The 13,698-nt window shown below is 53.8% G+C and overlaps 1 protein-coding gene across 1 annotated transcript in view; it reads right to left on the bottom strand.

Annotated features, from left to right (window-relative positions):
• Positions 1 to 1,686: 1,686 nt before the first annotated feature.
• Positions 1,687 to 13,698, bottom strand: part of MOGAT2 (monoacylglycerol O-acyltransferase 2) — a 23,434-nt gene continuing 11,422 nt past the window's right edge. The window contains exons 4-8 of the mRNA XM_023744213.1: positions 12,459 to 12,662; positions 4,199 to 4,403; positions 3,667 to 3,841; positions 2,849 to 3,048; positions 1,687 to 1,841 (exon numbers count right to left, since the gene is read on the bottom strand). Of these exons, the coding sequence (XP_023599981.1) occupies positions 1,687 to 1,841; positions 2,849 to 3,048; positions 3,667 to 3,841; positions 4,199 to 4,403; positions 12,459 to 12,662 (939 nt within the window). The remainder of the gene's footprint in view (positions 1,842 to 2,848; positions 3,049 to 3,666; positions 3,842 to 4,198; positions 4,404 to 12,458; positions 12,663 to 13,698) is intronic.

Here is a 13,698-nt window from a genome sequence, read left to right as displayed (position 1 = left end):
GGGGTCCTAAGGAAAGGCTTTAATTTTTATTTTACTAATATCTAATTCCCTTACATAATTTCAGGAAAAAAATGTAGCCATTGTGGTGAAAAATGTCCATCTAAAGAAGGGATTCTGATCATGGTTTAGATCTGAACCATGGTGACCGCTGTGAAGCACCGCAGCTTGATGACTCTACGCTTTAGGTTTCTAGGTCCCCATATTCCTTAGATACTCTGAAGGTCAAACTTAATGTCTGAATATCAATTTACATCTAAAGTCTCCCCCTGGCTGGAGATCGTCACTCCCTGCCCTTCACTCCCGTTCCTCCTGTGACCTGTACACGCACTTCCTCCCAGGGTAGCAGGCACCCCCATGGGACACGGGGGCACTCATCACCTGACTCCTACTTCCACGTGCTCTGCGTCCCTCCCGACAGGAGACGGGGTGGCTTATGATCTCAAAATAGCATCTCATTTTGCTCACGACACCGGAGGTGGATATGGTAATCCTCATTCTCCAGATGACAGAACTGAGGTCTGAAGGTGACTGGCCCAGAGTTACTAAAACGGGATGGGCCAGGATTTGAACCCAAATTTGTTTACACTTCTCAAAACGCCCCATGTTGTAGCTGTTGGCATGACCTGCTCCCGGGCAGAAAGAGCCTGCTTCCCTGCTGGCGGAAGGGGGGGATTCGCAAGGACTGGTTTTACCCAGCCATCCTGCCCCTGCACGCCTGTCCCAAACCCGGAATCCAGATTCTTCCCGCCTGGCATCAGTCCCCATCTCAACCCCCACCCCCTGCAGACACACACTAACATCCACTCTTCACGTCTGGTCTTCGTCCTCTGTCCTGGCCTGCCCTGTGTCTGAACATACCCATTCCCCTCTTTCCCAACAGAACAGGGCCAGAGGTGGTCCGCTTGGGGCCGACAGATCGAAAGGAAGAGTCCACGTGACATTCTCTGGTCCAATCTGAGTCCAGAGACTCACCTTCTGGGAAGATGAGACAGGGCCAGGCTGGGGGTCAAATCCCTCTGCATTGGGGCGTGTAGAGGAAGAGAAGGCTAACACAGAGTCCTTTCATTTATTGAATGGAAGTTCACGGAGCCCCTTTTTGTGCTAAGGAAAGGGCTGAAGTTACAAAGGACAAGGAGGCACCTCATGGAGCTCTCAGCCTACGTGATGTCAGAGCTGAGACTCGTAGGCCATCTTGTTCAGTCAGGGAAACTGGGGCTCAGAGGGAGGGGGGAAAGGCCTGCCAGTGACACAGTGCGGTTCTCCTTACCCAGCTGGGGAGGGAGGAGCTGGGACGTCCAGGGTGCGGGACGAGGGAGCTAGTAGAAGGGGCTGGAGCTGGTGGCTTCTTTTTCACTGTCATTCAAGGTAGAGGAAGAAAAACCTGGTCATCGGTTGCTGCTCTCTTTTCTTTGTCCGATGAGTGACATTGCAGCCCTCTCTCCCATTTCCCGGAGGAGCAGACCGAGGAGATGGGGACCTGCACGGGTGCCCCAGGGTATGTCTGGTCGCCCCTCCCACATTGTCTGTCAGCTGGGACTTGGGACTGGATTTGCAGGAGGCTTGGAAGACTCTGGAGATAATGTTCAACAGAAGCTTCCAGGAAGCCTTCTCAGTTCACAGCGCCTCCCATGGGCTCCCTAATGCCAGCCCTGCCCTTTGGGGCAGCCCCTTCCTCTGGGGAGGCGCTCAGCAGAACTCCAAGTGCTGGTCCGCGGGGACGTTGTACTTGAGCTTGTGGGCTTCAAAGAGGCTGCACAGCTCGTCGATGTAGCGCTGGTGCAGTTGGTCCACCTCCTCCTGCGAGGGGTGTGGTCTCTGCTGCACCTCGATGGGCTTCCCCACTGCAAGACACAGAGGGGGGTGGTGGGCCAGAGCAGGGGCCCTTGGGGCAGGGAAGTGCTCCTACTGCTGTTCCTTTCAACCCTATTTCAAGTGATGAATCCTAAGACGTTAGCGCAACTCCAAGATTCATTCAGATACAGTGACAACACCACCAGCTGGCGTTGCAAAATGCCTAGAAATGTGCTGGGTGCTTTACAGGCGCTGTCTCCTTTAATGCTTGTAACCATCATCTGGGGATAGAACCTGCTCTGATTCCCATCGGTAGATGAGGCAATGAGGTTTAGAGGGGTTAAGTAACTTGCTGAAGGTGGCATGGCCAAGCCCTGGCTGGTTTTGTCCAGTGGTTAGAGCGTCGGCCTGCGCACTGAAGGATCACAGGTTAGATCCCCAGCCTTGGTGGGGTGTGTGCAGGAGGCAACCAATTAATGTTTCTCTCTCACATTGATGTTTCTGTCTCTCTCTCCCTCTCCTTTCTTCTCTGAAATCAATAAAAATATATTAAAAAAAGAAAAGTCAAACAGATCCTGATTCAAACCTCAACTTTGTTACTCGAAGGCAGTGTGACTTTTTAGGAAGTTACTTCTCTGAGCCTGTTTCCCATCAATGAAATAGGGATAATAGTCTCTACCTTGAAGGTTGTCAGGAGAAACAGCCACTGCACGTAAGGGAGCCGTGCAGTGCCTGGCACACAGTAGGTGCTCAGTAATCAGTAGCGACTTTGAAGGTTGTCCGGAGAAACAGCCACTGAATGTGAGGGAGCCGTGCAGTGCCTGGCACACAGTAGGTGCTCAGTAATCAGTAGCCACCATTGTTCTTTGTGCCTCTGTTACAGTTATCCCAGACTGCCTCCTGTTGGGGTCGTCTGCTTGTGTGTCTGTTTCATAGTCTAGAATGTGAGCTCTGTGAGGGCAAAGATGTGTCTGGCCCGTCCCCGTGTCCCTTGCAGCTCACAGCCCAGGCCCCTTTCCCTGTGAGTGACCCCCTCCCAGCCTGGGTCTTGGCTCACCCACGGTGGTGATGGGCCGGCGGTAGGGTAACAGGCCGAAGCTGTACTGGAAGATGCCACGGCCGTGGAAGAGCGGGAGGGAAATACCCATGATCTTCTGCAGCCGGTTCTGGATCCAGCGCAACCAGGAGCCAGGCAAGTTCTCAACTTGGTCAAAGAGTTCGTTCTCCCCAAAGGAGAAGACGGGCACCAGAGGCACCCTAGAGAGAGACAGAGGAGAGAAGGCATGTCGGAGGCCCCGAGGAAGGCCCCGCTGGTCACCTAGCTTCCCGCAGGGACCAGGCACTGGAGCAGAGGACAGAGCCTGGGCCGGAAGTAGGAGGCCTAGATTGTCTCCCGGACCTGCCAGAGCCTCGCTTTCTGACCTTGGGCAGGTCCTGGCCCCTTCTCAGAGCCACCACCTCCCAGGGGCATTGTGACGGAAAGGCTAGAATGCTTCAGAGTCCTCCCAGACAGAAGTCCTCTGCCAGCTTTGCAGAAAAACCTCGCCTGCTCCAGCCAGAGTGCTCCGAGGAAGAGCACAGCCCTGTGATACGCCCCAAACTCCAGTCTCCCACATCCCAGAGGCCTCGCATCCAGTGCCGGCCTTGGGCCATATGTCCCTTCCCACCCAGCCCTTTGGTCCCAAAGTCTCGGTTCCGGAACCCTTTCTGGGTGTTCGGCCAGGAGACAGGACTGGTCTCACCACAACAGCATGTGCGTTTGCGAATGGACTGGGAAATCTCCCTGCCCCAATAGGAACTCCGTTAGTCTCTGCTGTCTTCCCACCAAAGTAAATCCCTGATCTCCAGCGGAACCGAGAGCCCTCTTCCCCATACCCGTGCATCAGGGCCAGCCTGACGAAGCCCTTGCGGTTCCGCAGCAGCAGCTTGTAGGCCCCGGGCCTGGCGTTCAGGGCCTCCTGGGCACCCCCGATAATGATGCCCAGCAGGTTGCCCCCGCCCTTCCTGTTCAGAATGTGAGCAGCGCACTCCTTGTCCGATGTCACCAGTCCTGGGGAGAGAGGAAGGTGGTCAGTGATGGGGGCAGGGGGCAGGGACCGTGGGGGTGGATGTGGCCCAACACAGAGATCACCAAAAGTGCCCACCGAGGCCTGGTCCCCTCCCCCACCCACTCTAGCTGGGCGTTCCTGAGGACTGGGACCGAGTCTTCCCCCTCATGCCTAAGCCCCTCGCCATGCTCACTGCCCTCACGGTGCTGTAGGAAGTGCTTCCCTGAGTCTAGCCTCCTTACTGCTCATGCTCTCGGAAGAAGTCCAGAACTACTGGTCGCCACCCCCCCCCCCCCTCAGATTCCCTCCTCCCAGGCCGCAGCCTCATCTCCCTGGCTGCCCAGGTGGGGAAGACTCACCCCCACACATGAGGTAATCCCGGAAGAAGGGGGCCCGGAACCACAGGTTCAGCATCATCAGGTGGGGGCGGATGCCGGGGAAGAGCTCGGAGAAGCCAGTGCTCTCGGTGCACATGTTGACAAAGACCCCGGCGGCCAGGACCCCGTGGGGGTGGATGGCCGCAAGGTAGTTCCGGGAGGGGTCCAGCTCAGCAGTCTTGACCAGCTGTAGGGACACAACCTAGTGAGCCAGAGCTGGGCCTGCGTCCCCACTTTGACCCTGACGCTCTCCGGGGTGACCTTGGGCAGGTCTCTCCCCAGCTCTGAGCCTCTGGCTCTCAGGAAGATTGAGATGCGGTGTGAGTGCGCTTGGGGTGTCTCCAGGTGCCGGCTGTGCTCAGACTCACAGCGGGCTCTGGGCAAACTGCTTCCCTCCCAGGCTTTTCATCTGTAAAGGGGGGACGTTTGGCCCTGTCTCCCCTCCCTCCCAGGACTGCTGAGAAGTTCAGGTCTGAGGGTGCCCTGCGATGACCAAGACTGCTCCCTGACCAGATAGAATTAGAAGACACCAGATGGCCACACGGGGGCGCCATGCCGGAATACCCCATTTCACAAAACTCCATTTAAGAAAATTGGCACTTAAGACCAGGGAATGAGCCTTTGCACGATATATTGGGAGAGGAGTCCTGGTCGGTTGCAGACCAGGAGGCCAGCTCCAGTCCTCTTTACCCCTCGCGTCTCACCCGTGGCTCTCTGCTCCCCTCACGGCGGCTCTGCTGGCACAGGAACTTGGGTCTGCTCGGGCCTGCAGCCTGCAGGGTGCAGCAGGGACCCCGGGCATTGTAGATTGAGTGGGAGAGGAGAGCCGTTTGTCATTAGCAGTTTCCAGGTGAAGTGGGGTGAGTGGAGGGGGCTGGATCTGAGTTAACAAATGCTGCTCCTGCCGGTTACTGAACAGGCTGCGTCTGCCAGGCTTTTTGCTGTGGGCAGTGACTGTGTGTAACTGCAGGGCCCGCCCCAGTGTCCCGCTTTCTGGGAGCCACAGCCATCAGAGTTAGACGGCCCTGAAGCCCATGTGTACCCCCCACCCCCCCGAACTCCCCTAAGAGGCTCCCTGATAGGACTGCCAGGGCCCTGCAGTTTGCATTACCGGATTGGGGTGAGGAGAGCCCTTTCCACTGTGGCTCAGCTTTGCTAGGGTGAAAGTTCATCCTGTCACCAAGCTGAAACTCTCAGCAGGTGATGCCCTGAGGGTTCTTATTGCTGCACTTGAGGCCCCAGAGGCCATGCTGTCCGCCCTCGGAGCAGCCTGCAGGGATCTGGGGACAGCAATGGGGATCTGGGCCTCTCTGCTTCCTCCAGCTTCTCCTTGTCCCTGACCTGGACTTGGTCTCTGCACCCACCCCCTGCCTCTCCCCCGCACCACAGTGTGCCCTCCGGGTGACCACTGACCCTTTGCAAAAAGGCTGCAGGGACCATTGCCTCCCAGACAAGGACAAAGCTCTTCCACTCAGGCAGTGGGAATCTATTGGTTGTCGAAATAGACATAGAACCAGAGATTTCTCCCACCCCGCTGGGAAAGGTGCTCCTCAGGAGCCCAGTTGGTGGTGTTTCTTTAAGGACATCCCTCGCTTCCTGCACTCAACTCCTTTCTTATACACCTTCTTGCTCAGCTGGTGGGAAGGTAATTTGTACAACCTCCATGAAGGTGATTTGGCAATATCTATCACAACCAAAAAAATGTAACTGACCTTTCTACCCAGCAACTCCACTGCTGAGGAATTTAGCTACAGGGTTTCTCATGCTTGTGCAACATGACATCTGAACAAGATCATTAGCTGGAGCATCATCGTTTTTTGGTAACAGCAAAAACTTGGCACCCGTCCACCCAACTGTCCATCAACAGGGCCCCTTTAGACAAATCCTGAGACGTTTACACAATGGACCTCTGTGCAGCCATAGAGCAGTGTGGCGCAGCTCCTTCTGTCCTGAGAGGGGAAGCTGGCCACAACTGGCTGTCAGATGCAACAGCCAGAGGCAAGACGATGCTTGCAGACCGCCACCAGCGTGTGCTTGTATGTGGAGGCACCAAACACTGGTTGTCACAGTTGCCTCTGGGGAAAGAACTAGGGAGACGGGATGAGTCCCTTTGGAATTTTGAACCAGAATGTATTACCTACTTTAAATGAATAGTGAAGGACACGAACAAAATAAATCAACAAATGGCTGGATGATTATCCCCTTAATAATAAGTCTTGGTGTAGAGAGAGCTGTCCTGGTGAGTGTGAGGGCCTTGTCTAGGCAACTGTGCCAGTATCTGCTCGTGCATCTACACGTGCGTGTCCGGGTGTGTGCACTGAGGGGGCGTCGCTATCCCACTGAGACTGGTCTGCTGACTTTCTGGGCTGACCTCTTCCATCTGCCCCCTGTGCCCAGGGTATCCCGCCATCACAGCGAGGGCCTGGAGATTAGCGACCGCCCAGTGAGGCATCACTGTATCCCGGATGCAGGCCTGAATCAGAGGAGATGCTCCCTGGGCGATTGAAATGAAGGAAGGAAAGAATGAGACCATGAACGGATGAGGCTGATACACCCTGATCCTGTTCTGACGTGTCATCTGGGTTCCACGGAGCCGGAAGTCATGAGACCCAGGTCCTGCCCCTGGCCCATCACATGACCTTTGCCCAACCCTGCCTCAGTTTCCCCTCTGTCCCCAGGACAGTGATGATGCCTTTCTGGCAAGGTTGCTACTTGGTTCAGGTGTGCTAAACACAGAGAGGGAAGGTTTGTGAAGGGTTGTGTTCTCTGCTTGCTCCCTCAGTTCTCTTCGGGGCAGGGAGTGTGACAAAGCAAACAAGGCTGGCTGGGGAAAGCCCCTTCATGGGCACATGTCCTCCCAGGCTGGGCTTGGCACCAGGCAGTGGCAGCTGGGGAAGGGCACGGCCAGGTTGCTAGGCTCTGGGGGTTGCTTTTCTTTATTTATATAGTTCAGATATCATCAAATTTACCTTTTGAAAGTGTGTAACTCAGTGATTTTAATATGTTTAAAAGGTGGGCAACCATCACCATTTCTAATTCTAGAGCATTTTCAACACCCCAGGAAGAAACCCAGAGCGGTCACTTCTCTTTCCCCCAGCCCCTGGCAGCCACTGTTGTCTGTCTCTATGGAGTTGCCTCTCCTGGAAATTTCATATAAATGGAATCATTCAATATGTGGCCTTTTATGTCTGTCTTCTTGTACTTCACAGAATGTTTTCCAGGTTCATCAATGTTGAAGGCTGCATCAGTACTCTGTTCCCTTTTATGACTGAATGCTATTCTATTGTATGGATAGACTACATTTTCTTTGTCCACTTAATGGTCTCTGGCCATTTCTGATAGTGTGGCATGAACACTTGTGTACACGTCCCGGCGCAAACATGTTTTCAGTTCTCCCAAGGGTGTTCCTACTCTGAATCCCAAGCCCTTTTCCTAGTAGATCCTGCACAGGCTCCCGGAGAGGATGATTGGGCCTAGGCTGGGAGGGAGGACAGTGAGGGGCCGTGGCTCTACCATGTCTGCCCAGACCCATCTCTTTCTCTTTAATTAAAATATTTTTATTGAATTCAGAGAGGAAAGGAAAGGGAAAGAGAGATAGAAACATCAGTGATGTGAGAGAATCATTGATCGATCGGCTGCCTCTGGGGATCAAACCCACAACCCAGGCATGTGTCCTGACTAGGAATCGAACTATGACCTCCTGGTTCACAGGTCAATGCTCAATCACCGAGCCATGCCAGCCAGGCTGTTTTTTTTTTTTCTTTTTTCTTTTTTTACATTTTAAGAGTCCCGATAAAAAGATAATCATGGCCAGGACTTAGATCGTTGGGAGGAGAGAAGGGTCAGGACTGGAGGAGTCTGGGAGACACCCCACCCAGGCTCTAGAGCAGCAGTTCTCAACCAGGGTCAGTTGCCCAGCCCCGCTCCCCCCAGAGGGGACATTTGGGAACGTTTGCAGACATTTTTTGTTGTCACAACTGGTGGAGGGGTGTGTTACTGGCATCTAGTGGGTAGGGACCCAGGATGAAGTCAGAAATCAGAAATCCCTCCCTGCCCCATATACACACACACAACAGAGACTCATTCAACCCAAAATGTCAATAGTGCTGAGAAAGCCGCCTTGAGAGCTACCTGGCTGGAGGAGGGAATGGCAGCAAAGGTAGTGGAGTCAACAGGAATGGAGGCCCCCAATCCCTGCAGGGCAGCTGTAGGGCTGAGGGGACAGCTGTTCTCTGCGCCCGGTCCCTGTGCCACGGCAGAGGTAGGACTCCTGGGAGGGTCCCAGGAGACAGGCCCCATCTCCTTGTGAAGGAAGACCTCACAGGCAGAGCCCTCCCACCGTGAAAGGAGCATGAGTGCCCGTCCCAAGCCTGAGTGAGCTGGAGTTCTATCCTGGGTGGGCGGCCAGGCACTGGAGTCTCTCTGACTTAGGTTAAGAGACCTCAGTGTGCTGGGAGGTGGCTGAGCTGGGAGTTGGGGCAGGAAGTCCCTAGTGATGCCTGCAGGGCTGTGCAGGAGCTGAGGGATGATCCCAGGTGTGGGTGGGAGGGGTGACCTCCCGCACTGCAGCTGTCCCTGACATCAGGTCACAGCCCTGGCCACAACGGTCTGTGTGCTAGACTCCTCCAGACCTGACCCTCCTCAGGCCCTGGCCTGTGTAGACAGTGTTTGCTCTGGGATGAGGAAATCCGCACAGGGAAACCCAGCTCCCAGGCACTGGTCCTCATCAGGAGGTGGACAGCTCCTCCCACAGCAAACATGGCCTGGCTCTCCATCGTCAGCTTCTTAGGAAGCCCATACGGTGAGTTCAGAAAAGTCCAGGGCCCAGACACAGTTTCCTAATTTTGCCTGAAATTCCGCCACTAGACGCTAATTCAAAAAATCAGTAAGAACTGGTAGGAGCTCAGAAATCCGCATGTATTTGATGCGACTGCAGAGGCTTATGAATGCGGGTTGGAGGGGAGGGGGAGCTCCAGCAGAGCTGGGACTCCCTACCTCCTGCTCACCCCAAGGTCCTCGCAGAGAGAGTTGGAGGGCTTCTAGGAAGCCTACAGGGAGGAGAATCTGGAGGCCACAGCCCCACCCCTACAGGTTCCCAGCAAAGTAAAAGTGCGTGTCATCTCGCCCTCTGCTGGCCACCTGGTGGTACTGGCAGCGCTCTGCAGGCGGTGATGCAATAGGCCTGCAGGGGGCATCAATCCTGAAACACTATGCAAGCAGAATTTCTGCAAAGCAAGCCTACTGTCCCACCATTGTCAATAGTGCCCAGATTGAGAAACCCTCCTTGAGAGCTACCTGGCCGGGGTAGGATAGGCTCAGAGCCACCTCAGCATCATTTTCTGCTAGACCTGCAACTGGCAGCAGCTCCAGGTGCAAAGAGCCAGATGCTATCCTTGGTGGGCCCTTGGATGACAGCCCCCTGGAGAATTTTCAGTTGAGGAGTCCCAGTTCTGTAAGATGGTCTTCCGTGGCCTCTGTTCCCTTGTCCCTGAGAAAGTCTCTAACCTCATCCCCAGGTGACCTTCTGCTTCATTCACACTGAACATCAGGCGCATTGCTCAGAAGCCATACTGCGGCCTGCGCCTGTGCTGACCCGTTTCTTTCCCTGGCGAACTCAGGGTTTGATAGTGACAGGAATAGAACGTTGGGGAACCAGCTATAATTGTCAGGAATATTAATCATGCTCTGTTAACCTCGATTGTTTTATTCTGATTAAGGAAGTCACAGTCTACCCTGTACTCGGGAACTGGGAGCTCACCTGGAAATGAAGCCCTTCCTCCCCATTTGGGAGCTGCCTATTATCAGGAGATTAACATCCTGTTGCAGAAACCAGAATCGCAGCCCGAAGATCCCCAGCCCTTTGTATGCCTGTAAACAGCCCATTTGCCCTTTCTGCTACTTCCCCATGGAATCTCTGTCCTTCTACCCAATATAAGCAGCTGGTTTATGGTGGGGGGCAGAGCAGATTTTTGTGGATGACCTGCTGCTCTCCCATGCTGCTGGCAGTATTGGAATAAACGCTCATATATGATTCAACCCTGTCAATTGGCTCAAGTAGTGACAGGCAGCACGGACCCATTGCTTGTCCAGTTACAGATTCAGCTCACAGTGGGAGGGGAGACCACAGAGTGAGAGTTCACAAAGCTCCATCAGAGGCCAGAACCTGCTTAAGGTTTCTTTGGCTTGGAAGCTGCTGTCCACACTTGCCCATGGAAACTCTGATCTTCCTGGAACTGGAGAGCAGGCCCTGGCCTGGGAAGAGGAGAGGGAGGGAAGGGAATTCAGATCTCAAGCTCAGAAATCCTGAGTGGGGATAAGGGAGTCTGCCCACGATGTGCCCATGGCTCCTTTTAGGACCCAGCAAGCCCTGCTTGCCTTTAAATATATATATATATATATTTTTTTTATTGATTTTTACAGAGAAGAAGGGAGTGAGATAGAGAGTTAGAAACATCAATGAGAGAGAAACATCGATCAGCTGCCTCCCACATGCCCCCCACTAGGGATGTGCCCTCAACCAAGGTACATGCCCTTGACCGGAATCGAACCTGGGACCCTTCAGTCCACAGGCCGATGCTCTATCCACTGACCCAAACCAGCCAGGGCCCCTGCTTGCCTTTGATGACAATATCCTGGAAGGGCACACTGCAGAGGAAGTGGATGTAAGGGGTGAGGAAGATCACCCCCACCTGGCCCCCTCAGGTTAGCTCAGCACTGCCCCCTCACTCTGCTTTTCAACATGAGCATGGAAGTCTCTGCTGGCCAACCTCCTGCTCTCTGCCCAGCCCCTGCCCTGCTGCCCTGCCCTGCCCTGCCCACCCTTGTCCTTTGCCCAGGAGGAACTTCTTACTGGAATACTAGGGGCTCCTGTACCCCAGTTGTTGTCCAGCCTTTGCTAGTCCTTGTTGGGCCTCAGTACTCTTGGAAGCGATGTAGGAGTGCTGACTGCCGCTGACTGCCCATCTCTGTTTAACCTCAGGGAGCCGTTTCCTCCCCTCCTTTCCCCTTTATCAGCTGGAGAACAGACTCCTGGAGGGACAGGAAGAGGTGGGGATCTGGATGGAGGAGGAGAAGCCAAGCAGTTGTAAAGGTCAAAGCAGCATGGCTCTGGGCTATCAGACTTGCAGCCACGCCCACGCCTCCCAGACTCCCCACTGACTCGGTGAAATAATCCTGCCACCAGTTTACTGAGAACCTACAAGGCACTTTACCCCCTGTCTCATTGAACCCCAGGATGCAGCCCAGTGACGTATGTGGCATCATCTCCACATCACCCGTGCGGGAACTGAGGCTCAGAGAGACTGTACCTCACCCAAGGTCACACAGCTGGTGGGTGGCGGAACTGGTATTAGAACCTAGTCTGTCTAGTTCCAGAGACCACATTCTATACCTTTTATTTTTCTTTACTGTTTCCAGAGAAGAGCCAACTGTCCCTGCCTGGCACCTCTCTGGGTTCCCTTGTCTTCCCGATCCTCTCATCTGGCCAATGCAACAGCCCTGCCCAGCTGCTTACATCCAGGGTTGAGTCTGTCAGTAAAGAAGCTGAAAGGTCTGTGAATCCAGGGATGTGCTTCACCCAGGACTAATTCTTTGGGTCCAGGGTCAATTGTTCAGAATGGTCGTGAGGTGCCTTGAGTCAGAGAGTCAGAGATTCAAGGCACTCAGAGTAGGAGAGATCAGTCTGCTTACTGGGTACAGGGGGAAACTGAGGTTCAGAATGGGGCAAGGCCCAACCCAAGGACACACTAGCATAGCATACCAGGGTTAGGAGCAGGAGAGAACCCGAGGACCAGTTCGCTCCCCTTCTCCTTTACCCATAGTTAATGCACAAACCTTAAAACCAGTAAAAACAAAACAAAAACTTGTTGTGTGGCCTTGGTCATACCTTTGTCCCTCTGGGTGTCAATGTCTCATCTGATGAAATGTGGAGTAGATGGTCTCTTAGGACCTTGAGTTTATTATCTCCCTCCACCCAAGCCCGGGCTGCAGAGGGGTTTACACCTACAAGATACACATGTGGGCCACACGATATGCCCCATGGAGCTTTTTCAAATCCTGTGCATTCATCAGCCCTCATACTGGCTGCACATGCCCATGGATGGGAAACCATGGCCAGACTCTTCCCCATGGTCCACAGTGGTGGTAGCCCTGGCTCTTCTCACTTCACACAGGGCCCCACTTTCCCCATGGAGAAGTGGGACACTTTAGCCCTGGCCACACCCAAGCCAGCCCTCATACTCACCGAGATGGGGAAATAGTCCTTCATGTACTTCCATACGACGCTGCGTCTTAGGACCTCAACGCGCCTGCCTCCCTTCCATGGCTTGTCTCGGTCCAGGTACCACCAAGTTGCATACAGGACACTTATGAACCAGAATCTGGTGAACAGGAGGCCTATGAAGACTATAATGCAGGTCTGAGCTGGGGAGAGAAGCAAGTGAGAGGTCTGAGAGAAAGGAAATGCCCAGTACAGCAGCACTGGCCCGTCCAGCCCACAGCCCCAGGAAGAAGAGATCAGCTTCCCAGGCCTTCAAAGAGGAGAAATGCAGCCAGCCCAACGTCATGCTAAAGCGTGGATTTTAACCTGCGTAGGCCTAACTCCAAAACTCACCCCCCACTACACCAGGCTGCTTATTCACTTTGGTCTTCCCTCCACCTCCCTCCCTCCAGTAAAGTAGAGTTGACCCTTTAACAGCACGGCTTTGAAATTCATGGGTCCATTTATACACAGATTTTTCCCCATAAATACAGTACAGTACTATTTATGTGTTTTCTCTTCCTTACGATTTTCTTAATTACATTTTCTTTTCTCCAGCTTATTTTATTGTAAGAATATGGTATATAATACATATAAGATACAAAATATGTATTGGCTGTTTATGTTATCTGTAAGGCTCTGGTCAATAGTAGGCTATTGGTAGTTAAGTTTTGGGGGGAGTCGAAAGATATACATGGCTTTTCGACAGCACAGGGGGTTGGCGGCCTAACCCCCATGTTGTTCCAGGGCCAACTGCAGTCTGCGTTCACCAGGTTCTCCATAAGTGCCTGGCGGAGAACTGACTGTATTAACTGCTTTTAGTTTCCATATTTTGGGACCTCAGAGAACAAGGAGACACTCTGTGTGCCCAGTCCTCTGTCTGTTCCCCCTCTGCCCCATCTTCCCAAAGACACACCCGGCAAGCCCCCGTCTAATGAAACCTCCCATGATTTCTCCGTAACTTCAAGGCACAGCCCAAGCAGCTCGGCTTTGTGTGGCTGGCCCAACCCCCCTCCTGCTCCAGCCTCACCGCCCGCCCGTGTTCACACCCAGGAACACTGAACTGCTCACTGAGACCTTTCTGTCTCTTAGCTTTTGCTCTTGCTGCTTTCTGCCTGCATGTTCTTTCCTGGTGAAGGAGAAACGTCCCCACTTCCCTTCAACATTGTACCAGAGGCTCAATTCGGAGTGCCACAGGCAAGAAAAATGAATGAACACCTGGAGG

This window comes from Myotis lucifugus, unplaced genomic scaffold (genome assembly GCF_000147115.1).
Source record: "Myotis lucifugus unplaced genomic scaffold, Myoluc2.0 scaffold_437, whole genome shotgun sequence".
Taxonomy (NCBI): Eukaryota; Metazoa; Chordata; class Mammalia; order Chiroptera; family Vespertilionidae; genus Myotis; species Myotis lucifugus.
Note: the sequence above shows the minus strand (reverse complement) of the source record. Positions and strands in the feature narration are given on the sequence as shown.